Source organism: Pantherophis guttatus, chromosome 3 (genome assembly GCF_059756535.1).
Source record: "Pantherophis guttatus breed Tessera chromosome 3, ASM5975653v1, whole genome shotgun sequence".
Classification (NCBI taxonomy): Eukaryota; Metazoa; Chordata; class Lepidosauria; order Squamata; family Colubridae; genus Pantherophis; species Pantherophis guttatus.
In genome coordinates this window covers 167,342,167-167,368,058 of record NC_142065.1, presented here as the reverse complement: position 1 = coordinate 167,368,058, position 25,892 = coordinate 167,342,167, and the positions used below count along the sequence as shown (strand labels likewise).

Below are 25,892 nucleotides of genomic sequence, written 5' to 3'. Positions count from 1 at the left end.
AGATACAGATTTTGTCCCTTTATCTATTACATGCTAAAATTAATCACCCACATCTTAATATTCAGTAGCTTCTAATAGTTGTTCTGACTTAAATATGGAAGTAAATATTTGATAGATCCTGGGTTTCCATGATAATAAAGCTTTCTACACACTGCTAAGTTTTTTCTGATATTTAGCAATATGTGAGTGTGATCTTGGGAGACAGGAAGGACAGCTACAGACCCTGGATAAGTGGTGTGGTAAAAATATCTCAGTTCACCCAGAAGCAGGGCATGGCAAATGTTTCAGAAGAGATCCTCCCTTGTTTTTTTGAGAATTAAATGTGATGGGGTCCTTGGTGCTCTCTGAGCTTGGTTGTTTTCTTGCAAGCATTTCATTATCAAACTATGTAATATCATTAGTGCTAGAAGGGATAGGGATTGCTCTCATTTTATCTACTAGTAGCTTGACCTGTTAGTATTGATGGAAGTAGTGTTGGTGGTCCCTTGATTAGCTTGTTGTTTGTTAGTTTGTTTGTCTGAGTTGGTAGTTCCTTGATTGGGATATTGCTTACCTCTTGATTGTTGGTCTAGTGTTAATCTTGGCATTAATCTCTGCTCATCTGGGTGTTGATTGTTAGCTATGAGGTATTTCAATCTTATTGTTTCCTTTTTGGTTTTTTGATTGTCTCTGTGCTTGTTGATGGCTGATTTGTCTAAAGTGCTGGGCTTCCAGGAATTCATTAGCGTTTTTGGACTTGGTTTGGTCTAGGTCTCCAGGATGTTTACAGTTTCCCAGTTGAACTATGGTTGCCTCGGTTGATGTGTTATGAAATTAAGGAGTTTTCATCATGTCTTTGGACTGCTAGTAGTGTTCATGGATGTAACTATAACAGTAACAGGAAGGGACCTTGGAGGTCATCTAGTCCAACCCCCTGCTCACGCAATAGATCTATACTAGGGATTAGAACCGCCGAACTACCAACCTTTCTGATTGACAAGCTCAGCGTCTTAGCCACTGAGCCACCTAGCTCTGCTCTGCTAGTCTTCTGTTTGTCCTACATGGTGGCTATTATAGCATACTGTATGTTGTTGTATGTTGCATGAGTCAGTGTATGACTGCTGTTTTTCCTTCTGGGTCTTTTGGCTTACTTAGGAAGTTTTAGAGAGCGTTAGTTGGTTTGTTGTGCTATGGTGATGCCATATGGTTGTAATAATCTGTTAATGGTTTCTAAAATGTTTTTGATGTATGGCAGTGTTATTCTTTTCACAGCTTGTGTTAGTTGTGCTACATTGGCGTGAGTGGTCAGGCAATTTTTGATAAAGTTGCATGGGTATCCATTTTGTTGGAAGATGTTTTATAGATGATATGTTTCCTTTTTCTGATTTTCAGGGTTGCTGTAGTGTGTTTGTGCTCATCTAAATTTCTCTTGTGGGAGGTTGGGGTGTTAGTTGGGTATAATAGACTTGTGTTTTAATTTGTCATCACTGCCTCTGCTGCTGAGGATTTTCAGGAAGGGTACATATTGTTTTGTATGTTTCTTGTGAATTTTATTCCTTTGAAGATGTTATTGTTTGTGTTTTCTCTAGATGGTCCTCTTTTAGTATGACAAATCTACATACCAGATCCATAATTTGGATTCTATGCGTGGAACTACTAGAGATTCTAGGCATTACAATTTCTGCTATGAATCCTGAAAGCAGTAGTCCCATGGGTATTCCTTTGATTTGTTGCTATATTTGTCCCTCAAATTGAAAATATATGGTCAGGCAAAGGTTGAATGATGTCCATGATTATGGATATTTCAATTTTGATGTATTTGGTTAGGTCAGGTTTGCTGTATAGTTCTGTCATGGATTCTTTTTTAATTCTGGGTCTAAGTATGTAAAGAGTGCTATCATATCAAATGAGAAACTGATTTCATCTTCAACTATTTTCAGGTCTTTGATTCTTTGGAGGTACTGTATTGGGGAGTTGAGAGAGTATTTATTTCCCTCTCTGAGGTGTCCAAGCTTTCTTGTCAGTTCTTCAGCTTGTTGTAGGTTGGGGTCCCTAGTAATGATACAGTTGGACAGAGTTTAAAGGAAAGGCGAGGAGAAATACTTCAATGTAAGTTTACAATGAAGATAAACATTATTAACTAGAATCCATTTCTTCCGAACAGTGAAGGAGACATGTGTCACTGAAAGGTTAGTGAATGCATACCAATTCAAAGAATCTAAATAATGTTACTGTTTCATTCCATCAAAACAGAATACAGAAAATTTTTGATATATTTACATACATATAAATATAATATAGTATAGTGCCATCTATTGAATAAAATATGTAGTCACACAATGTTATATAATTGCTTCTACAGCCTTTATTGCATTACTGATAAATATAAAATATAATATAGCATAAGCAAAGCAGTAGGTAACTTCAGGACATATCTCAGTGTAAATAAATAATGTATTTGTGTGACTAATCCCACTTTCTAGTCTTAAATGCTTCCTTTTCAAGTATATGAATCCATTACATGCAGAGGTGGGTTTCAGCAGGTTCTGACCAGTTCTGGAGAACTGGTAGTGGAAATTTTGAGTAGTTCGGAGAACCCGTAGTAAAAAATTCTGACTGGCTCCACCCCCATCTATTCTGTGCCTCTCAAGTCCCAGCTGATCGGGAGGAAGTGGAGATTTTGTAGTAACCTTCCCTGGATTGGGGACGGAATGGAGATTTTACAGTATCCTTCCCCTGCTACACCCACCAAGCCATGCCCACCAAGCCATGCCACGCTCACCAAGCCACACCCACAGAGCCGGTAGTAAAGAATTTTGAAACCCACCACTGATTACAGGTAGTTCTCATATAACACTGCTACTTGGGACTGGAAACTTTTTAAACAACGTGGGCATAAGCCATAAAACCATGTAACCATGCCATTTAGCGATGGCAGTTCCAGCAGCCCTGGTTGCCATCATTAAACAAGGACTGTGTAGGTTGTTTAAATGATGTCACATGACCATGACTTCCAAATTCCTGCCAGCAGGACTTTGCTTGTGGGTGGCCAGCAGGAAAGATTGCAAATCATGATCACGTGCCATAAGTACAGTGATTCTTATCATTCATTCAGCCCACTGTAAGTTCAAGCAGTCACTGAACATGTCATTAAACAAGCTTATGGCCTGAATATGCCATAAGCTACATGTGTATAAACCTTGATTGCATCTTTTATTTATTTGTTCCTATTATGATTTGGGTGTATTTTCTTTGTTTACATTTCCGTGCACCCAAATATCTTATATAGGAATCTGATATCTTTCTTTCCTTAATATCTGGATAAGTAAATCTCAAAATAATATTTACCAATTATTGGAAGTAATTAGAAATTGGCTTCTTAATTATAGGCCTACTTCTATCTGCCAACATGTGATACATCATAACTGGCTTGAGTGTTTCCCATTTCTTTTTATGTGTGGAAATACTTGTTGACATTAGATATATAAAACAGAATTAATTCCTATAATGATTAAGCTTATATTTCTATTCATTTCACATACTCTTAGTTAATCCTTATTATCTTTGAAACAAATCACAATCTATCTTTCCTGTCTGTGTGACTTGTTGGCTAGACAGAAAAGTACTAGATCAATGTTCAGAAAGTTTGAGAAGTGCAGAAAAACTGAGCTGTTTAATAGATTAATAAATTTGCTGTTCCAAGTGTCCGGCTGCAGTATCCAACCCTGCTCTATCGTGTGTTAAGAAGAATAATTTGTGGATGGTTTTCCAGGAGAGAATAGATGGGATGCAAAACAGAGCAAGAGGAATTCACCGTTTGCTTTCCTTAAATTAGCCTGCATTAAATTAGTAAGCATAGCACCTTTACTGGCCTATTTAGAGAGCCAGACTAGGAATCAGAAGTGATGATAGCAGTTTATGCTGGCTTAGTTTGCTATTGGCCCAAGGATTGATAGATAGCACTTTCATGTGGCTATCTACATAAGGTCCGTAGTTAAAAGTACCAGTACTGTTGTTAATTTCATTGCCTCTTCTTTTAACATGACTAAGTCTGGACCTATCTTGAATAGTTTTTAAAGAAAAAAATACAATGATACAGAGTGGTGCCATTATTTCATATAGGCAACAAATATTTTATCTATACTATGCAAAGTTTTTTTCTCAGTTAGAAGATACCCATATTTGAATTTCCTCTTGTCCCGAGTACTGTTTCTTTCCAAAGAAAGGATTTCGTTTGGATATCCAAGTTCATTTGTCCTTGAACTTCAGCCAGAATCTCACTGTAAACTGCCAAATATTTTTAGCACTGCTTGAATCAACTTGATTAATCCTATTCCATTTCTGAATTTTTCTTAAGGATGGGACAGCTCCGTTGTGGATAGCTTCTCAGATGGGATACAGTGATGTAGTGCGAGTGATGCTGCTGCGAGGAGCAGATCGAGATGCTGCAAGGCTTGTAAGCAAACACTTTAGTTTTCTAGACTTTATGTTGGAAGAAAATGATTCTATAGTAAGACTTATTTATGGTAATTCAGGTGTCTATTCTGGCTAGAATACTTTCTCAAGTATCTCAATGTTGCTTGGCACATTAGAAGTTGTCCTTACAGTAGTCAAAAGTCCAATTGTGGCTGCACAATCAGAATTAAAGGAACCATATTCTGAAAAAAATCACTTTCCCATGGCTGTGGCATTCATTTACATTTTAGGTATGCATGTAAATATAATTATTAGTTTATCTTATAAATCAATGGTGGATTGCTACCGGTTCGCACCGGATCAGGCGAACTGGTAGTGGCGGTGGCACAGCGCTGCACATGCACGAACAAACTGGTAGCGATGGGATTTGAAACCCGCCCGTTATAAATAATATTTTACAAATGGCCCATACGGCTCAGTTACTGGATTTTTCATAACCCATGTTTCAAAAATCATCTTTTAACTCTTCCCTCATATTGTACTTAACATAAATAAAAAAGGGAAGGAATCACAAATTTGGTTATAGTTATTTATGACTTCTGCTTATTGGGGAAAAGGTAAAAGATTATAATGAAAGTTAATTTAAAAAATTATGAAAGAATATAAGGGAGGTTAGGGTAACTGCAGTACTGTACATTACAAGTGGTATATACTGTTGCCAGTAATTTTTATTAAAACTAGCCAAAAGTTACAATTATATGCTTGTTTTAAAGTTAATTAGAATGCTTCGTTAGGCTATAAAAAGCAGCAAATGCCTACAGTATACTTGTTAACAACGTAGATGTCAGATTTACAACACTTCTTTTTTGATGTCATCCTTGAATCATGTTATGGTGGATCAAAATAGTTACATAAACTGTTTATATTTTATATAAATTAAGAATTTTTATTAATTATGAAGGAAATAATACTCATCACACCTAAAGAATGGGAGAAATCTTTCTGCATAAATTCGAAAGACAGAAATGATAAAATGAAAAATGTAAATGAACCTGTGTGCAATAATCTCCAGTTCCTTTTTTCCTCTGTTCTGTTGAAGGATGGCACAACTGCTTTACTTAAAGCTGCAACCAAAGGATATAATGAAGTTATAGAGGAATTACTTAAATTCTCCCCTGCACTTGGCATCCTAAAGGCAAGATTTGACGGACAAAAACATTGGAATGTTCAGTACTGTAATTTGTGATTTATTGTAGAATCCAATTATAATTTCTTACATATATGTGTGAGTGTGAGTGTATAAAATTTGTATAAAGATATTTTTTTTAAAAAGGTACAATTTTAGGTTGAAAATAAGAAGAGTAGAAAATAAGTTACCAAAAAGTGGCTTCCAATCTTAACAGTATTTATAAATATGTTTATATTTTTTCCTCTCCTTAGATTATATCTTCCTTCCTTCCATAATCTACCCTTTTTATTCACCAAATCCAAAAATCACATTTTTTTTTCATTTTTCAGCAAAAAGTCCATAAGGAGTTTCCAGTCACTAATAAATGCAGCAGTTGGTCTTTCTGTAAGCAAACAAGTTAATTTTGCCATCTCTGCTTGTTCCATTATGTTCACCAACTGTTGGATATTTCAAAGTATTTCTATTTCATGCATATAATAGCCTCAGAGCAGTAATAATGCCAACAAAAAATATTTTTGTTTCAGTTGAATATTAATTTTTAAAATTCTTTGTATTATTATATTAGAAACTGAAACTTTTTTTACAAGTTCATCAGCCATGAAAAAATGACCCTTTGTGTTGTCTACAATCTAATATAAATTTGAAATAGCTTTATATATTCTAGATAATTTTTGTTGGAATCCTGTATCATCAATTTTTATAAAATTCTCTTTTATAACAATGTAAAATTCAGTTCTTTTAATCATATATTTTTCCGCTGTTGCGTTAATTCCCTGTTTCCCCTAAAATAAGACATCCCCTGATAATAAGCCCAATCGGGCTTTTGAGCACATGGCAAGGAGGCCAAGCGTTTATTTCAGGGTTCAAGAAAATATAAGACAGGGTCTTATTTTCAGGAAAACACGATATGTTATGGCCAAAGTTCTTACCCATGTTGTCATGTACTCTTTCATTCATTCTTTCCTTTCAAATTTCAACAAAAGTTTATACATTTTAGTAATTAGGTATTCATTATTTGTACGTTATTCAACTGCAAACTCCAAAAAAAAATTCTTTCATCTCCTTTCATATTTATAAACCTTCCTTTCAGTCTCAGATAAAAGCATCCAGATTACTTTTGATAGAATTGACAGGTTCAGATTCATTCATTCATTCATTCATTTATTAGATTTGTATACCGCCCTACTCCCGAAGGACTCAGGGCGGTGAACAGGCACAGAATAAAACACATAAATACAAAAGTTAAAAGACATAATTAAAACCAAATTAAATAATTTCGCCCGAGACAATTAAATTCCCAATAATTTAAAAACAAATTAAAATTTCAGTTTAAAAAATTTAAAAGAAGGGAGAAAATTAGGCTAGGCCGGCCTGCTGGAATAGAAGGGTCTTAAGAGCACGGCGGAAAGTGCGCAGATCTGGGATCCTCCGTATCTCCGGGGGGAGCTAGTTCCAGATAGTAGGTGCCCCCACACCCCTATATCCTCAAGCCTTTTTTTGTAATATTTCGGGAGTGATCATGTTTTCTGCTGCTCCTCCTTTACCAATGTGCTGCCAATTTTCTGGTGGTCACCATTTTTTTTTATTTATAATACAAAAGTAAAATTAAGTCAATGATTAAGATGAAAGTAAAAGGTAGACTTCTCCTTCCCCTACTCCTTTCACCTTTTCTATACCCTTAAGGCTTTAGTCCAATCTGTCTTTCCACCTATCTCGTTTGGTCCATTTCCTATTACACCTATCTCCAGGATGGAGGTGGGCAATCTCTTGGTCTCTCCTTTATCAGGAAAGACTTCCCTGGCCAGAAACCTCTGATGGCCACTGCGAGAGTGACATTATCCCTCCTTCTGAGAGAACCTCACTTGAAAATATCAAAAGCTTACTATAATTTCAATGGTCCAAATACAGAAGATTATTCATGTTTACTTTATTCATATTGCTATTATAGTATAGTCTTGTGCTAGAATTTTAATGTGTTTATGGTATGTCTTCAAATGTTGTAAAATCAATTCATGATATAAGTGTCAAAGATTAGATGTTAAAGTTTTGTTGCACTTTATTCCTTTTCTGGATGAGCTGTTCTTATTCTGATTAAAAAAAACAGCTGTTACTCAGCAGTTGTAATACATGGATGTACTGTATTTATACTTTTTCTGTATTTTCTAGAATGGGACATCTGCCCTTCATGAAGCAGTTCTTGGTGGCAATATTAGAGCAGTAGCATTACTCTTAGAAGCAGGAGCAGATCCAATACTTAAAAACAAGGTATATATTTTACACTTACTATACATTTTCAACCGTAAAACAATTGAGTACAGTATTTTAAATTTTTAAGGAAAACATTCTGAAAATTCTTATATGGATTTAAAGCATTTTATCTAAGATGGATAAAAACAATCTTGAGACTCTAGAAAAAGTGTAGAGAAACTTTTTCTAGAGATGATTAGGGGACTGGAAGCTAGAACATGAACGGTTGCAGGAATTGGGTATGTTTAATTTAATGAAAAGAATTAGGGGTGATATAGCAGCAGTATTCCAATATCTAAGGGGCTGCCACAAAGAAGAGGCTGTCAAGCTATTCTCCAAAGCACCTGAAGACAGGACAAGCAGCAATGGATGGAAACTAATCAAGGAGAGAGCCAACTTAGAAACAAGGAGAAATGTCCTGACAGTTAGAACAATTAATCAGTGGAATGGCTTGCCTTCAGAAGTTGTGGGTGCTTCATCATTGGAGGTTTTTAAGAAGAGATTGGACAATCATTTGTCAGAAATGGTCTCCTGCTTGAGCAGAGAGTTGGACTAGATGATTTCCACAGAACCTTCCAACTCTTATTTTGTTTTGTTTAATTAAGTTCAGTTGGAGAACAAAACAGAGCTGGACATTAGAGGGCAGCAGAACTTTTGGGAATAATTATTTCCATTCATTATAGTGTTATTTCTATCAGTACAATTTTCACTCTTTCATATCTTAAGGACCATTAAATGTAGGACAAGTTTTCAATTACTGTTTCAACATTTTGTACTACTTGGAGTGGGGATGGGGGGCAAAAGGTACTGTTTATAGATAAAATTATAAAGCAATAGACCTGTTAAATGGGGAGAGACTAATCCAAAATTAATCACATACCTTCATGACAGCAACTTTTCCTACCTTTAGTATCTTTATCTTACCTGGGATAAGCCTTATAGCAGCTATCCCCATGCATGCTAAAATCAAATTTTCCTTCTGTTCCCAACTTCAGCCTCCCTGGATTAGTTCAGGAAGCATGAAACAGCCCTACATGCTGTTTTGCTGAAATTTATTCTGCGTTATAATTGCCTTCATACAGAAGCTTATGTAAATTCTAAAAAGCATGATAAATCTGGGAAGCACTTTGAAGATCAATTGCCATTGAAGACAAAAAATTGTTTTAATATATGTTCTGGATTATTTCTTCTAGAAACAATTTGAAGTCATTTTGACTTCATACCCATTACTACAATTCCAGCTAGGTAATTATGGCCATTTTTACCAAAGGCTAATGAGAGGTCCAGAGAATTAAAACATAATCTGTCCATTCCTGTATATGTCATCTAACCTTGATCCCCTTTAATCACCTCATTTGCTAAATTTACTGCATGCTGGCAAGAGGACGACAAAATCTTTAAGTGACTTACCTTGATGAGTGACTGCTAGGCTAAGGAGTAAAGGAAGCAAGCAAGCAAGCAAAGGAAATCTTTCTGCAGCTTTTTTGCATTGAGCAGCTGAAGCAAAAGTTCAGCTCAAAAGAAAAATTGGCTAAAGCTCAGGTGTGCAGCAAACAGCCATGGCAGAAGCTGGGTCCTAAAGGGAGTCATACAGGTAGCAAAAAGCTTTCTAAAGGTTTGGAGGGGTGGGGGAGAGAAGTCTATCAAGTCTGTCCCTCCCAGCTTTTTTGTTTACTTTATTGAAGAAATGTGGGTTTATTTATTTATTTATTTATTGGTTCGATTTATATGCCGCCCTTCTCCGGAGACTCAGGGCAGCTTATAATGCGTTGCTAGGGGAGGGAGAAGATTAAGCAAGGAAAAGGTTTGCAGAAGCTTGTCCTGAAGTTAGCACGTTTGCATGCAGGTGGCTGGCTTCCCGGAAGGCTAGCAAGATCAAGGAGAGTTTGCAGTCTCCTGACAGCCAGCTGATCAGGTCAGAGGTCCAGCCCACAAGTGTGGCTTCAACCAATCAAGCACACAGGCTTCCCGTTTCTGACTTTGCAACACTCTTTGCTGCTTGTTTGCTTCCTTTACAGAACCAGCTGGGTGGCGAGCCTCCCATGACCCCCTTTTTCCTCAACCACCTGTGTGTTCATTTAATGGTGGCATCAGGAAAGAAGGGGGTAGTAGTAGTTAAGTCAGGCTGTTTCACTTAATGGTTGTCACTACTTGCAACCCTAATGGGCTAGCTCCATTATTCAGTCGAGGATTACCTGTGATTTATAATTGAATGCAAATAATCCTGTTGATGTGTGTCTTAAATTTGGATATCAAAGTTGAGCAGTGACCATCCTTTTTCTGGTTTTTCATTGTTTGTTTCAGAAAAATGAATTGCCTTCAGATCTGACAAAAAATGAGCGCATTCTACGTCTCCTGCAATCTAGAGCAAAACACAGGAAGAGTTAATATCCCTTGACATCTTGAGACAGCTGATGAATCCTGTCCATATTAGGTCTCAAAGTTTAGAAGTGAAAAAATATTGAGATTCAAGTATTTCCTGTCTCTTACTCTGTAAACGAAGTCAGGTTCTTCATGGAATGGTAGATTTAAGATCTGTTAATTTGCTATGGTCACCAGCTTTTAGTTGCTGGCTTTGGAGTAATGAAGATTGGTTCCACATTATAACTTTCCTGAAAAGCAGGTCTTATTCTACTAGAAAAAGACTCTTTCTTTTAGTATACTGTATCTTTGAAGGAAATTTCCTAATTTGTCTCCAATATTGTAATAAGTAGTAATGCAGGTATGGAAAACATACCTCTCCTACTGTTGCTGAACTACAACTCGCAACAACCAGATGGAAATTATGAGGGGTGCTTACATTTATTTAATATATTGCAGGTCACATATTATCCTAATTGTTCTAACCATTTTTTTAAAAAAGGTTGCATAGGCTTGTTTTTTGTAGGCTATTTTAGATGTTGAGATACATAAGTGCCTCCCAATAGGTTAGCATCCTATGACTTCTGGCTTCTTTGCAGTGATTAGACTACTTTCATTTTACACACACACACACGGGGGGGGGGGGAGAGAGAGAGACTTACACAGAGATACAAATACATATAATATTGAATTTCCTTTTGTATAATTTATTATTGTTAACCTCAGAGACTTCTATGCAGATTTCCTATTATGTATGTAATTTTGCTTTCTGTGTATTTTTTCCATTAGGCATATGTAAAATCATCACTCATAATATTTTTTTTATGAATTACAATGTAAATTCATGTTTTTTACATCTAGGAAAAGCAAAATTTACTGATTGCATTTTGTCACACACTTTATGCATTACAACAGATTTAATGGATGCCAAATAGTTTTTGAAAATCTGTTGAATGTACATTGGTAGCAGGCCAATATATTTATTTATTTATTTATTTATTCGAATTTCTATACCGCCCTTCTCCTTTTGGACTCAGGGCGGTGAACAGCCAGATAAAAAACATCTATACAAACATCACAGTTAAAAAATAAAGTTAAAATAATTTATAAATTTGGCCCATAATTTAAAACTTGTCAATTAAAATAAATATTAAAATTTTAAAACTAACCCTAAAATCAGGACAGACCGGCTAACTGAAAAAAATAAGTTTTTAGGGCCCGACGAAAAATCCGGAGGTCGGAGATCACTCGTATCTCTGGGGGTAGATTGTTCCATAGGGTAGGTGCCACCACAGAGAAGGCTCTCCTCCTGGGGGTCGTCAGCCGGCATTGTCTGGCCAACGGCACCCTGAGGAGGCCCTCTCTGTGGGAGCGAACCGGCCGGTGGGAGGCTATTGGTGGCAGAAGGCGGTCCCGTAAGTACCCTGGCCCTAAGCCATGGAGCGCTTTAAAGGTGATCACCAACACCTTGAAGCGCACCCGGAAGTCCACCGGAAGCCAATGCAGCTCGTGCAGGAGAGGAGTCACATGGGAGCGCCCCGTCGCTCCCATAATCCCCCGCGCAGCCGCATTCTGCACCAGTTGGAGCCTCCGGGTGTACCCCAAGGGGAGCCCCATGTAGAGAGCGTTACAATAGTCCAGACGAGAAGTGACGAGATATATACATGAAATAAGGATTAAATAGGATTACTTTCATTTAGACAGTTCTGTGTAATGTTCATTTCTCATATTAGGACATGCTTACCTGAATATTTTAATGGAGACTATTACGGACATACCATTAACATGCTTCTTTTCTGTTTCAAGTATCCTGGCCAAGTATGTTATAGTATCCTCCCTATTTAAATTAATTTGGAATGAGATGCTTTTATTTTGTGAATAATTTACTTTTCTCGTTTTCCTTCTCTGGGCATTTAAACTAACACAAACCTAATAACCTTATTTTCTATTTATTTTCTATTCAGTTATAATTATATTACATGGATTTGTCATTTTTATTTCAGCTATTTTGTTATGCCTACCATCTTTGTATTCTGTTTTAGCACTAAGCATTCAGTTTCTTTGATTAAGTCATTTCTAGTACAATAATATTAGCAATATCTAAACATCTCTACATGGTGTAGACTTTTTAGTTATCTTTTTTGTATAGTTTCTCGTGATTCTCGTGATATATACATACATTGGCAAGTTCTGCCATATTTCCACTTCACACCAACATTTTTAACTTAATATTTTTAACCCTTAAAAAAAGGTTTTTAACATTTTAAACTTTGTGTTTTGCAGCTTCTTCGTATATTTCCTTAGAAATAAGCTCTCAAGCTGTTCTGTTTCTGATAGTATTGAATATTGAGATTCATTTCACTGTTATTCATACAGTTCATCTTTTTCCTACAAATATGAACAATTCCAAATATTCTCCAACACCTGCAATGAAATATTTTTTCTTAACCTTGTGTTCATATTTGGATATTTTCCACATGAAAACCGGAACATTTCTGACACACAATCATGAAACTCCAACTAGCAATCTTTTTCTTAACTAGAATATATTTCTAATAGTCTCCTTGCTTGCTTTTTCAGTGAAGCTGACAGACCTATTCATCAGTAATAACCAGCAAAACGATTTTGTAACTACCATTTCTTTGCAGGGTGAGGCTTTTCCTTCCTTTCCTTTGCCAATCTTTGCCACTCAGTCTTTTTTACTATTACAGGTATAACTTTGCCTTGCCAATTATTGCAGTTGTAATAATTCAAGTGAAAAAGCAAATAAGGAATTTAATTTTCACAATGAGAAATGACTACATTGAAGTAATTTTGAGTTATTTTAAATTCCATTTATTTCAGTGGGTCTGCTCATAAGTACATATCCTATCAGACATAAGACATTTCCATACATATTATTTTTACTGTCTGCTCCTAAAATAAACCAAACTATATTAGTAACAGTTCCTAATAATAACAATTTTACATCCACCTGCATATTAAATAGTAATCTTTTTTCTTTTTTTATATATTTTTTTTAATTTTCCAAAAGCATTTGGCTCAACTTAGGATATTATTCATACATTGTAATATACTGTTTAAGTGTTCTCATCTACTAAATTGCTGTGCTAGATAAACACGGTAACGTTCAAGGGTAGATTTTTGGGGGCCCTGCTCAGCATAACGAGGATATTTTCCAAATGATCCTTCTGCTAAGTGGAACAGTGTTTTTTCTGGGTAAATAGATAGATGACTGTGTTGTGGGTGAACTAAATACTGCTGTCTAAAGAATCCTTTTCCCTGTAAGATCATTAAGCTCCAGTAAAATTATTAGGGCCAAAGACTAATTTCAAGTTCTGCATCACTGAGCAGAAGTACTAAAAATAGTGAACAAATAAGTACCGATCTTCCATGTCTTCATCCCTGCAACATATATTAGCCATGAAATACATATATAGATATATTATAAACAATGCATTTATTTTTAGTATTTATGAGCCTTTGTTATTGGTGGTATGCCATTGACTGAAGATCAGTTTATAGGTCATATACAATACCAATTAGGATCACTGAGGTGAATAAATTGTGCTTTATAAAGTCTTTTTGTGTTTGATAATTGCAATAGCAAACCAAAAATAACTGTATGGTATGCAGTCTTCCTTTCATGTTTACAACTACCAAAAATGTAATGCAGTTGCAAAGAAAGAAATAATTAAAATAAAGAAAATAAATACAATCCTGGGCATGGAAATATAGTATCAAGATCAAGAAATGTCCTATTCTCTAGTTTGCATTGATTAAGCAAGACCTGGAATATTGTGTTCTGTTCTGAGCACTGCACATTAAATACATTGACAAATGGAGTATATCCAAAAAAGAACAACCAAAATAAGAAACATGTAAGGGGAACAGTTGGAGATTTTGATTATGTTTAACCCAGAGCAAAAAATAGTCAATGATGAATCTGTACTGAAATTAGTAGCTTTTGAATCAATATTTTCCCCATGTTTCCATAACTGAACATAAGTCTATTTCTCTCTATTAAACCCCTCATGATTCCAGATACTAGGTCAAGACTTCCACTATATTTCCTACTTGGCTTGCTGATATTCACCCATACCAATCTTTTAACCAGAAAACAAAATATTCTCCATATACACCCACCATCCCAGTGAGACACTTACAGATCCCAAAGACATTATAATAATGATGCTGATGGTTTGTGGCATTCAACCAGCCTATTTATTATAAAAGTATGTTTTTAATTGGACAAAAAAAATATGAGGGCATACTGGTAGTCCTCAACTTATGACCACAGTTGAGCCCAAAATTTATGGTGAGAAATTTGTTGAGTTTTGCCCCATTTTACGACTTTTCTTGCCGCATTTATTAAGTGGATCACTGCAGTTGTTAAATTAGAAACATTGTTGTTAAGTGAAACTGATTTCCCCATTGACTTTGATTGTCAAGATTGCAAAAGCTGATCACATGATCTCAGGATACTGCAGCAGCCATAAATATGAGTCAGTTACCAAGCATCTGATAGTAAATCATGTGACCATGGGGATGCTACAATGGTAGTAAGTGTGAAAAATGGTCATATGTTTTTTCAGGGACGGTGTAACTTTGGTCAATAAATGAATGGTTCTAAGTCAAGGACTACCTGTATCGATATTTTCTGATTTGAGATAGTACGTCCTTTTTCCTAAAGGGTTTAAACCAGCCATATACTTTACTATGAAAATGTCATTAAAATGTGCGTCATCTAACACAGCCTAGATATCTACTATAACCTAGATTACACAGGATTTTTCTCAGAAGTCTTTTCATTAGGAATGTCTAATACAAGCATACAAAAAAAATAAATATGTCTGGGTTTCTATGTACCATATACAGTAGAACCTCTGGTCACGACCATAATTCGTTCCATAACTTGGTTGTGACCCAAACCTAATTTTGGAAATTTGGAGCTTACAAAAAACATGGTGGGGAAGCTAAATCAGCCGCGAAAAAAAAATGTGAATTTTTAGGTTGGAACCCAATTTGATCGTGGTTAGAAGTGTTCGTGACCAGAGGTTCTATTGTATTAAGTAAAATTCTACCTCAGGATTTCAGTTTGCAAAAGACTTTAATAGGATTAGTGTTATGGTCAAGAGGTAATTATTGTATGTTTGCTGCCCAGTGAGAGACACTTCAGGTTACCTTTTTAAACAGCCATCTGAGATACCTACCCACAAATGCTTAACTACAATATCCTAGTTGTTATGCCAGTGTCCCAGCGTAACTAATTATAAACAGATTTGCTTGAAAGAAAATATTTGGCCTCTCCTTCAAAACTGCAAGCAGATGGATATATTGGAAGGTCATCGAACAGCAAATAAATGCCATAGGATACTATATTCCACTCTTTCCTCTTGTGGATTGCAAAATATATAAATTGCTTCAAAGGAAATTAGGGAAAGCACTTGCACGTATGGTACCCATATTAAATCTGTTGCAGAATAACCTTGCCCCAAGGTTATACAACCTTGCAATGAATCGCAGAAACTGTTATCCTATTCCCAATGTCACTAAGCCTTTTCCCGAATTCACTACAGTACCTTTTCCTCTGCATTTACCCTGTTTCCCCAAAAGTAATACATCCCCTGATAATAAGGCCAATCAGGCTTTTGAGCGCATGCGCTAAAATAAGCCCTCCCCGAAAATATTTAAACGCAGAGCTGGGAATCAAGTAAGACAACAAGAGGAGCCCCATCTTGCTCCATGTGCCCCAAAATAATAAGACCTCCCAAAAAATAAGGCCAAGTGCTTATTTTGGGGTTCAAAAAAATGTAAGATAGGGTCTTATTTTCAGGGAAACACAGTATGGATGCAACTATATTATCAGATACCTTTTGCACTGATCATACTCCAGTGCCTCTGAAGAAATTGAAACTTTAGAATTGGTCTTTCTGAGGTGTAGATTTTACAAGAAATTATTCTCTCAACTAATCTAGAACAAATAAGACTGCTTGATTATTCTAACCAATGGCATTTAGAATTTTTCTCAACAGAGTAGTACTCTGAAATCACTATATATTTGCTAAATTCTATACCCATGTCACAAGGCTTGCTATGTTTAGACCTGATAATATTAGTAGGTGGTAATCTGTGCTTAACAACTGATAATTGGGAGCAGAATTTTCCTTGCTAAGCAATATGGTTGTAAAGCACAATGTTACATGGCCACATGACTTACCCAGCACTCTCCAGTTGCCACTGTTAAGCAAATCACTGCAAATCCTTAAGCAAGGATCTCATATAATTGAAACTTCCAACTCTTTACTGGCTTCCCCATTGAATTTGCTTATGGGCAGCTGGCAGGAAAGATCAGAAACCATGATTATGTATTGCAAGGATCTGTAACAGTCAAAACTCTAGATCATTTGCCAAGCACCTGGATTGCAATTATGTGCTTGTGGAGGTGTTGCAAGAACTAGTCATAACTACAATTTGTTCCGCACCACTTAAGTTTGGATGGTTGCTGAATGAGTGGTCGTAATGTGAGGACTACTTATATCTATTTAATTAACAAGATTTCCCTATATTCTGATTGCATGTGGTTATTTTAATTTTTGTTATCTGATCTTAGACTGTAATATAATATTCCCACGCTTGTTCAAGGTACAGCAAAGGGCCCCTATGAACCTTAAGAAAAAATATAGCTAATACTATACTAAAGCTGTCTCTTTGCAACAAAGTCAAGAAGTTCCCTGTTGAAATTCAATTAAATAAATCATAAGATTATTTTGACGATCTTTAAAACATGCTGTGTTTGTATATACTGGTAATAACTTCCAGTAGTTTTGTTTTCCTTGTGTTTTAATAGCTGCCTTAATCTCTTGTATTCGTTGAACCAAAATCACTTATCCAAATTCCCTCCATCTCATAAGTAAAACCATTATACTGCACTATGCAGACTTCAGAAGTTATAGTGCATTCAATCAAGTTTTTGCATTTGATATAGTCTAAATGACTGTATATACTCAACATTGGAGGGTGAGTTCACTTTATAGTTGATGAAATTTTCTTACCGCTAATTTCTCTGTGGAATTTTCATCATGTCAAAATTCCATCGGTCTCATTTTACTTGAAGGAAAAAATGGTAATGATACTTTTAAAATATTATTTTGCTTTAAGTATATTTTGGAGATATTTTAAAGATATTACTAATTTTTAAATGTAAATAGGGCAAGTGTTATACTGCTATTTCTAGGAATTAAAAAAATTAAGAAGTACCCCATAAATCAGTCTTCTCCAAATTGGTAACCTCTGGGCATGGATATTACACTCAACCAAACATACTTATGATCCAATATACATGTAGAATACCAGACTGGAGAACAGTTATAAATCATGAAAAAGTACAAAATTGACATAGTTTTTTTCAATGAAACAAGAAAAAAAGATTTCCACAGTGTTCATAACATTTTGGTTCATGCAGGTTTTCAGTGGTCTTATTCTACTCTGTATTGAATATTTCAAAACAGAAGATTTGGGAATCTTGTAAAAACATTGGACTGGAAAGTCTATAGATTTGCTATAGCCCTGAAGCTTTAAATATTATTTATTTTATATTCTTGACAACCAATGACTATATGTGAAATAATGATTTTCTTCTCAGCAATTCATGTGTCTATCAGCATATGGCTCTGAAGTTTGCGAAATACTTTGGTTGCCATAGGTGCTGAATCCTGTTTATTCATTCTGAGTCAGATGACAAGTTCAGATTAGAAACTTCTGTTATCCAATACTAACAATTACAACACTAATCATGCCACTATACGTCAGCAGTATGTACACAAACAACATATTAAACAAAATTTCATCTGCAACCCCAGTAAAATCTATTCTATCCTGTCACACAGCTGATAAACTCTATCATACAATGGGGCTGCCTAGAATCCTATTAAGAACAGAAACGTGCAGTTTGGGCCACATGCATACTTACCTAGAAAATACTCTGCACTGAAACCAGCTGGGTTCACTTCTATAAAAATATGCACAAGATAGAAGCTTTGTCTTTTGTTAAAAATCTCATGAATGTTAATACAAATTTTTGCAAGCAATAAATCAATGCTACCAGATGATATCTGCAAAAATCTGGACAACCGTTAGATTAGAACAAACAGATAAAGAAAACATTAACTCTTTGGCACCATCTAGGAATTGTCAGAATTTTTGCAACCCAGATCTAGCAGTGTTTACCAAAACTATTGGAAAATACTGTATGTAAAAACTGCCTATAGGTTTAACCAAAATGAATCCTTCATATTAGAAATATAGTTTTCCTCACAAATTTTTAAACAAGGATTTTTAAACTACATAAGCAAATAATAAACAAAAAGCTTCAGATGCAGCTACTTTTGTATGAAGTTATTTCTCTGTAGAATTCCAAGTGACTGGGATTTGCCTGTAGATTACAAACATGAGTGGAACTATATAACTTAGAATATAGGAATATTAAATTATTAATATGAACCTTCAGACTTGATCAAAAGCCGTATTACAAATTTTATATATAGCTCATTTGGTTATGAAATGTTGAAATGTACATACAAATTAGTTATGAATAAAAATCCATATGCCTATAATGCAAGCTCCTAACATACAATATACATGTTTATACATAAATACATCACGTATACCCTCTCTACTTGCATCTCTGTACCACAAAGAAAACTAACAGTATATAAAAAATATTCAAGCATGTCAAGAAATGGCACTTTTTAAACAAGGGTTTTTAGAACAAATCCACCACTTGTTAAAAAGACTTGTGGTTAAATTTAGATGAGCTAGATTCACGAGTCTGCTGACTAGACACATCACATGACAAATAAGCTTTCACAACAATTGCTTCTCCCTGAAAATCTCACAAAGCTTTGCTTGTTTTCATATATTTCAGACTCAAATTGCTACCATAACATGAAACGTGGATTCCAACAGTTTTGCTGAACTAAAATACATTACTTTTAAGGGAGCCATCTAGCAACACCTATTTAGAATTGCCACCTTGACTGATTTAACCCTGATAATGTGGACCTCTTTGATGGCCCAATGGATTGTTTTCTTGCATATTCTCAGGAGTTTTTCCAACCCCAAAGTTCAAAAATGTTTTCTACATCCTTCCATTCAGTGCCACAGGGAACGGCTTGCACAATTCTGATCATTGCAGATACACAAGTACCTGGGTATTTGAATACCTTTTGCAAGGCCTTCGCTGCTCTACCAAGTACTAGCAGGCAGCATATTTCCCGACTGCCGACTTAATGCAAATACTTGATATTTACTGATTTTATATTTTTAACGGAAATACTTCAAATTCGTATCGCCGCCACTTGATATCCATATTTCAGCATATCTTCATAGCAACCCTATCAAGGAAACAGAGACTTCAAAATTAAAAGGGAAGTGCATTCTGAGGAAAAAAAAAACACAGCAGCAAGATTAACATTTAAGCATAAAAGGCATTTGGAATTCAATTATAAGACCCGTTTTATTGAACCGGCTGAGAGGCGAAGATGCAATCCTGGTATAGGTTCTCCTGCTTGAGCAGGGGGCTGGACTAGAAGACCTCCAAGGTCCCTTCCAGCTCATTCATTCTATTCTAACCTAAGGCAGCCAGAGGCCCGTGTGACTTACTTTTGAGCAGCTACAACCAAAGGACTGAGCTCGGGGAACGGGACATTAAGGGGTGCCCGAAGAACTGGGCGTGTTTGTGGGCAGTGGCGAAAGATAGCGCGTGGCGGTGGCGTGAGAACCAGAAGGCCTCACCTCACGAGAAAAGGCCGGCGATTCTCTGAGCGAAGGCGGAGCCGACCGCCTCGGCTGCCGGCTTCCACTCCGGAGAGGAGGGGGAAAATCGTCTCGGTGCCTCCCTCCGGAGGCTTTCCTTACGACCAGCAACGCCTCCGCGGAGAAAAACCGAGAGGCGAAGCGACGGCTCTTCCGGCCTCTCAGCCATACCGCCTTCCGACTAATCTGCCTCGCCTCGCCGCCGGGGATTCTTAAAACTAACAGCAAAGCGAGCGAGGTGGAGGGGGGGTGCAGCACTTTCTCCAGAGATGCGCCATCAACTTAAGCTACGGGGCCACAGCTGTGGGAGGCTCTGCGGCCTGGGTATCTCTGTCGTCTTTTTACTGGCCCTTCTGCCCGGCCGGGTAAGTAAGCGAGCGAGCAAGCGGAGAGTAGCGTGAGAAAGGCCGAATGTGGATGTGGAGAGGGTGCAAATGCCGGTCCGGGGATAATCTTTGGAGCCTGACGGAGGGAGGGGAAAGTGGCTTGGGGCTTGTTTTAAGGGTGGGAGGGAGCTTGTGCCCCAGGATGGCTTGGACTGCCCCCGCCACAAACTCATTCTGCACCGACTCCGTTGGGCGGGAGAAGGAGTTTCTTCCGTCTGCTGGGGAGGCAAGTGGGTGAGGTGGACACGCCTGCATGACTCCTGGTCCTTGTAAAGCAGGCTTTTTGGCGAAAGGCATGACTCTTAACCGCTGAAGTGTTTGCTCGAAAATAAGTCTTGTTCAACCCCCCAGTTTATTGGAGTCGTCCTTTTTCCCGGGTGAACGCCTATCTTTGATGATTTGAGGAATCCTTTTCGGAGTGGCCATTCCTGAAGACGGTTCTGGCTTTAAAGAACTGTGGTCTCGGCAATGGCACAGACCCGAAAATTGAGCAGATAAAAATAACTTGGGGATTGATTGTACAGAGTTCTTAAATAAAGAGCTGTTGTTGAAGCCTGCCTCCTGTCTCTCTATCCACGAATCCAACACACAGACTTCAAATTTAAAAGGGAAGTGCATTCTGAGGGGGAAAAAAACACACACGGCAGCAAGATTTAGATTTGAACAAAGGCATTTGGAATTCAATTATAAGACCCGTCTTATTGAACCGGCTGCAAGGCAAAGGTGCAATCCAGGTATAGGTTCTCCCGCTTGAGCAGGGGGCTGGACTAGAAGACCTCGAAAGTCCTTTCCAGCTCATTCATTCTGTTCAAAAGCAAAGGCTGCTAGCTTGATTCCGAGGTTAGGGTTAAAAAGAGTGATGCTGTTTTATGAGAGTTTTAATTATGGCTGGTTGTAGTGATCTGCAAAACAGAGGTTGTGAAATGCTATATATGTGGAACTCAGCAGTTATATTGAGTTGGAAAGCAATTGAACTGTAGTCATTTGTGGCTTATTGGAGTAGCATCTTACTGTAATTTATTACTTACATAATTCAGCAGTATGCATGGCATAATATACCTACATTGCAGCTTTAACTCAGTTTACAGACTAAAACCAACAAAGGGAATGCAAGAAGAGGAATAAAGTGGAGGGATAGGAGGAAGGCTAAATGTCCCTGTATCAACTGCATCTGCTTAGAATACCTTATTTAGGAATACCTTATACTTAGAATACCTTATTTAGAATAGGAAACAATTAAGGAAAATGCTAAGGGAAGTTGGCTGTGTGTCACAGGGACTTTCTTAGAAACAGTTTCAATTATTTTGGATGAAGGGTGGAGAAAGGTTTCCATTGTTGCTTGCTTGATTTTTTTTTATTTTTTTTTTGCAGAGACTGTTTACTATTAACTTTTTAAAAGTGACAATGTTCATTGTATCCACTTCCATTTTTTTTAAAAAAGTATTGAAGTATTTACAATATGAGATACTGAATCTCCCATAGAGATTATTTTAAAAACAGTTTAAAAATGCAACAGATAAATATCCAACTATTTAACTATTCTTCCATCTCATAAACATGGGAGGTCATTTGGGGAAAGTAACTTGCAAGATGTCACTTTAAAAAGCACCTAAGTAGGAAGGTAAATGGTCTGATAATGTTTGTACTTATTTTAAAACCAATATCAGCTTTACTACACTAGTGCTTAGGATGAACTTTCTGTGATATTCCAATATATTTTACATTTATGAGAATTTAAACACAGTGTATCTTCTGCATTTTGGCTCTAGTTAAATGCCCAATGACTAGTTTTCCAAAGATTTACAATTGAGCCCAAAATTTCTGTTAAGTGAGATATTTGTTAAATGAGTTTTGCCCATTTTATGACTTTTCTTGCCACAATTGTTAACTGAAATCCTGAAGTTGATAAATTAGTAATCTGGTTGTTAAGTGAATCTGGCTTCCCCATTGACGGTCCTTGTCAGGAGGTTGCAAAAGGTGATCACATGATCATGGGGTTGCTGAAAAGGTCATAAATATGAACCAGTTGCCAACCATCTGAATTTTGATCACATCATGGGATGCTGCAAAGATTTGTAACTAAGAAAAATGCTCATAAATTATATTTTTCAATGCTGTTGTAACTTTGGTACTAAATGAACTGTTGTAAGTGGAGGACTACCTGTATTTGGTTTGGGCATTCTAGCAACAATAATTTTAGTTTAAGGTGCTGTTTACAGAATATTTTTGCTTCAAAAATGTGATTTATTTATATTTCATATTTCTTAACTGCCCCTCTCTCTCTGATAACACAGTCCCCAGAAAAGGAACATAAGTTGAACAGTCTTTACAATTTGTTACAGTCATAATCCATAATGTAGTTCTTCTCTCTTTCATGGTGTTATACTTCAGAACTTTATGGGCCGATATTGAAGGTTCTCTGTATAGGTAAGAATGTTCTCCCACTTTTCTGCTTCTGGAAGAGATGTTTACCTGCTGGAAGATAGTAGTAGACTATTCTCTTGGAGTGTTTCAGAATATATTTAATTTTGCCTTTTCATCTTCCTCTAACTTAATACATCAACATATTCATTTGGTCAATGATCAATGATTAATTTCCAGTAGTTGATTATTAGAATATGTCTCTCTGCAGATTACTTAGCTCATCCCAGTTTTAAGGAAGATGGGGCATGCAAGATAAGGAAAAGATATGAAGTTATGCTTTAGGAGGAAAATTTCTGATAAAATGATAAAATTTAGTTATAGAGGATCCTTTCCTGTTTGTATTCATCATAAATTCAGAATGATTAAGAATAAGAGAACTGTTTCAACCCAGTTTATGGACTTCAAGATGGAGTATAGATGTTAAAGATGTACCAGTAGTTTTTTCTCATCATTACTCCCATGCTGGGTGAAACTTTAAAGTTCTTTATGTGGTTCATTTCTAAGAGGTAATCCCAGTAAAGTTGATTTCTAGTGGGTTCTTCTATTACAAACTATGCTTGTAATTTGTGTAGGAGTAAAATAGATTTCCTATATATTCATGGAGAGGAAAAGGAGGAACAGCTGGAACGGATAGTAACTACCAGTAAATGCCTTTATGGAACTGGCAATATTTAATGGAAAATTCTTATTACTGAAAGAGGTAGTGCATATGATAAAGTACATGCATGGTTGTATGGACTCATTGGATATTTGGCCAGTATTTTCAATGAGCAAACTAGTATTGTTTTGAATCAATGGTACCTTGTTCTGCACTGTTTTCTCCACCTGCCTTTTCTGCTTTTTATATGAACTATTTATTTTGTGGAATTTCTTTGTAGAGGGACATTCCCAAAAATACTTTCAACAATGTACATGTAATGCAAGCTGCAGAATGGGTGAAGGGACTTTCTGTGGTCAGTGCATTTGGGGAAATGGCTCAATAGATACTTGGGCATCATATTTTAGAGTGCAGGCCTACTTTTTAACAGCTCAGTTGTAATAGGATGATAATTGTGCATAGTAAAATTTGATATAATGGCCTTGAGAAAAGACAAGTACAGATGGACCTTATTTAATTAGCCCTTGTTCAGTAACTGCTTGAACTTGTGCTGTGCTGAACAAGTAGTAGTTATACTCAGTCCTTGGCGTTCTGCATCATGATCTGAGCATTAGGCAGCCAGCCCAGATTTCAGACCTTTGTAGCATCCTGAGGTCATGATCATGATTTATCACCTCCTCTGCTGGTTTCGCAGAATTAAAATCAATTGGGAATACGACAGAAAGTCAGAAGTTGCAATCATATGAAGTCCTTGTTTAATGACACTTGTGGTCCTCGCTTAACAACAGTAACTAGGAATTGGTAGAATTGCCATCACTAAGCAATGCAGTCATATATTATCATCATGATATCAACATTTACAACTACATGTCTTAGAGATGGAAATTCTGGTACCATTTACTGCCATTTAAAAGAGTACTATCTCCATTGTTTCTTTTACCTATCTTCATTTTGATTTTTAACTATTTTGCATGCATATTTCTCACTTCCACCATCATCAGAATTATCATAGTTCTTTAAACTTGGGAGGAAATGATACACGTCCATGCTGCTTGTCTTCATATATAAACTTGCACTTCTATTACTGGGACATGTTATATAACACTAGACTCCTATGCTTCATTTCTAAGGCTGGATTTAAGCTCAACTCTAGCAAGACTGAATGATTTGGGGGTTTGGGGGCTTCCGATTCCAGGATGTCAGAGATAGTCCCTACAGAGGGGGAGCTGATGTAATGGACTACAGTGAAGCTGTACTTTTCCAGGAAGGAGGGGACACATTCCAAAAAGAGGGATGAGATAAGAGGCAGCATAACCTGGAGTTTGATAGGAGGCAGAGGAAGAAAGTAAGGCTAACCACTTCCTAGTTTTATCCCCCAGTTATATCCATTAGAGTGAGAGTAATAAGGGCAAGATTCTGTCTATTGTGTGTAAGCAGATAAAGAACTGAACTCTGTAGAATGAATTGTTCTGCATTGTTCTTGAGCTTAGTCTGACACAAAAAATTATTTTGATGCTGGATGAGGTTGGACTGTTCCAGAAAGACAGGCTGTTTGCTGCAAGGAGGTAAATTGCTGGGAGGCAGAGGCTGAAGGGTGGGGGCCACCGGGTGGGCAGGGCTTCAGCAACATTCACTGTATAAGACACACAGATATTTCCACCCACTTTTGGGTGGGGGAGTGTGTCTTATACACCGAAAAATACAGTAATTAAAATGCTTCAAAAGAAGACATTGGAAAAACCCACCCTTCCACACTTTTCAGATATCTAGTGGAAAACCACAGAATAGATTGCTATTTTATGGTTACAAAACTTATATTCAGAAATTGAAGATTAATGTTTTTTTCAAAAGGATGATCATATTAGAATGTCTTTATATAAAATGTAACCTTACATCATATATTGGTATAATTTTTCCTCCTTGGATGCTTTGCAGATATAATGGTGAAATAGTAAACAAGGGAACTAACACTCAGTGATATAAGTGGTCTCTGTAAGAAACCAATCAAGTTGAGTGTATATATAGGTAGTCTTAAAGTTATGACCACAGATAAAACCAGAATTTCTATCACTAAGCAAGACAGGTGTTAAGTGAATCATATACAATTTTATGATTTTTTTGTGTCATGGTAACTCACTGCAGTTGTTAAATGTACCATGTAGCTGTTAAGTGAATCTGGCTTCCCCCATTGACCTTCCTTGGAAGGTTGCAAATGGTGATCACACATGACTTCAGGACACTGCAACCATCATAAATATATGTGGGATGTCAAGTGCCCGAATTTTGATCATATGACCGTGGGGCTACTGTAACAGTTGTAAAGTGAGAAACGGCTGTAGTCACTTTTTTCAGTGTCATTGTAACTTCAAATGGCACTAAACAAATGGTTGTAAATTGAGGATTACCTGTAATAGGAATGTGTCCTGGTAAACCAGTCATTCCAAAGATAAACTGGACATTCTTAAACAGATCTTTA

General features: G+C 36.6%; 2 protein-coding genes and 1 long non-coding RNA gene across 5 annotated transcripts in view; 2 read left to right on the top strand and 1 right to left on the bottom strand.

The window, feature by feature from the left end:
• ANKRD29 (ankyrin repeat domain 29) overlaps positions 1–13,910 on the top strand; it is a 33,881-nt gene extending 19,971 nt beyond the window's left edge. The window contains exons 7-10 of the mRNA XM_034429610.3: positions 4,337–4,435; positions 5,495–5,590; positions 7,751–7,849; positions 10,136–13,910. Of these exons, the coding sequence (XP_034285501.1) occupies positions 4,337–4,435; positions 5,495–5,590; positions 7,751–7,849; positions 10,136–10,219 (378 nt within the window). The 3' untranslated portion in view covers positions 10,220–13,910. The remainder of the gene's footprint in view (positions 1–4,336; positions 4,436–5,494; positions 5,591–7,750; positions 7,850–10,135) is intronic.
• LOC132709147 (uncharacterized) lies at positions 649–19,605 on the bottom strand. Its single transcript, XR_015733601.1, has 7 exons — positions 19,417–19,605; positions 18,165–18,203; positions 17,248–17,302; positions 16,413–16,530; positions 10,027–10,193; positions 5,448–5,519; positions 649–2,031 (listed from the first exon to the last, which is right to left on the bottom strand). It is a non-coding gene; the product is annotated as an uncharacterized LOC132709147 (long non-coding RNA).
• NPC1 (NPC intracellular cholesterol transporter 1) overlaps positions 19,596–25,892 on the top strand; it is a 40,091-nt gene continuing 33,794 nt past the window's right edge. For 2 of the 3 annotated variants that reach the window (XM_034429605.3, XM_034429606.3), the window contains exon 1: positions 19,596–20,373. In XM_034429605.3, coding sequence (XP_034285496.2) covers positions 20,278–20,373 — 96 coding nt within the window. In that variant the 5' untranslated portion in view covers positions 19,596–20,277. The remainder of the gene's footprint in view (positions 20,374–25,892) is intronic. The other variant, XM_087891337.1, reaches the window with a different exon arrangement.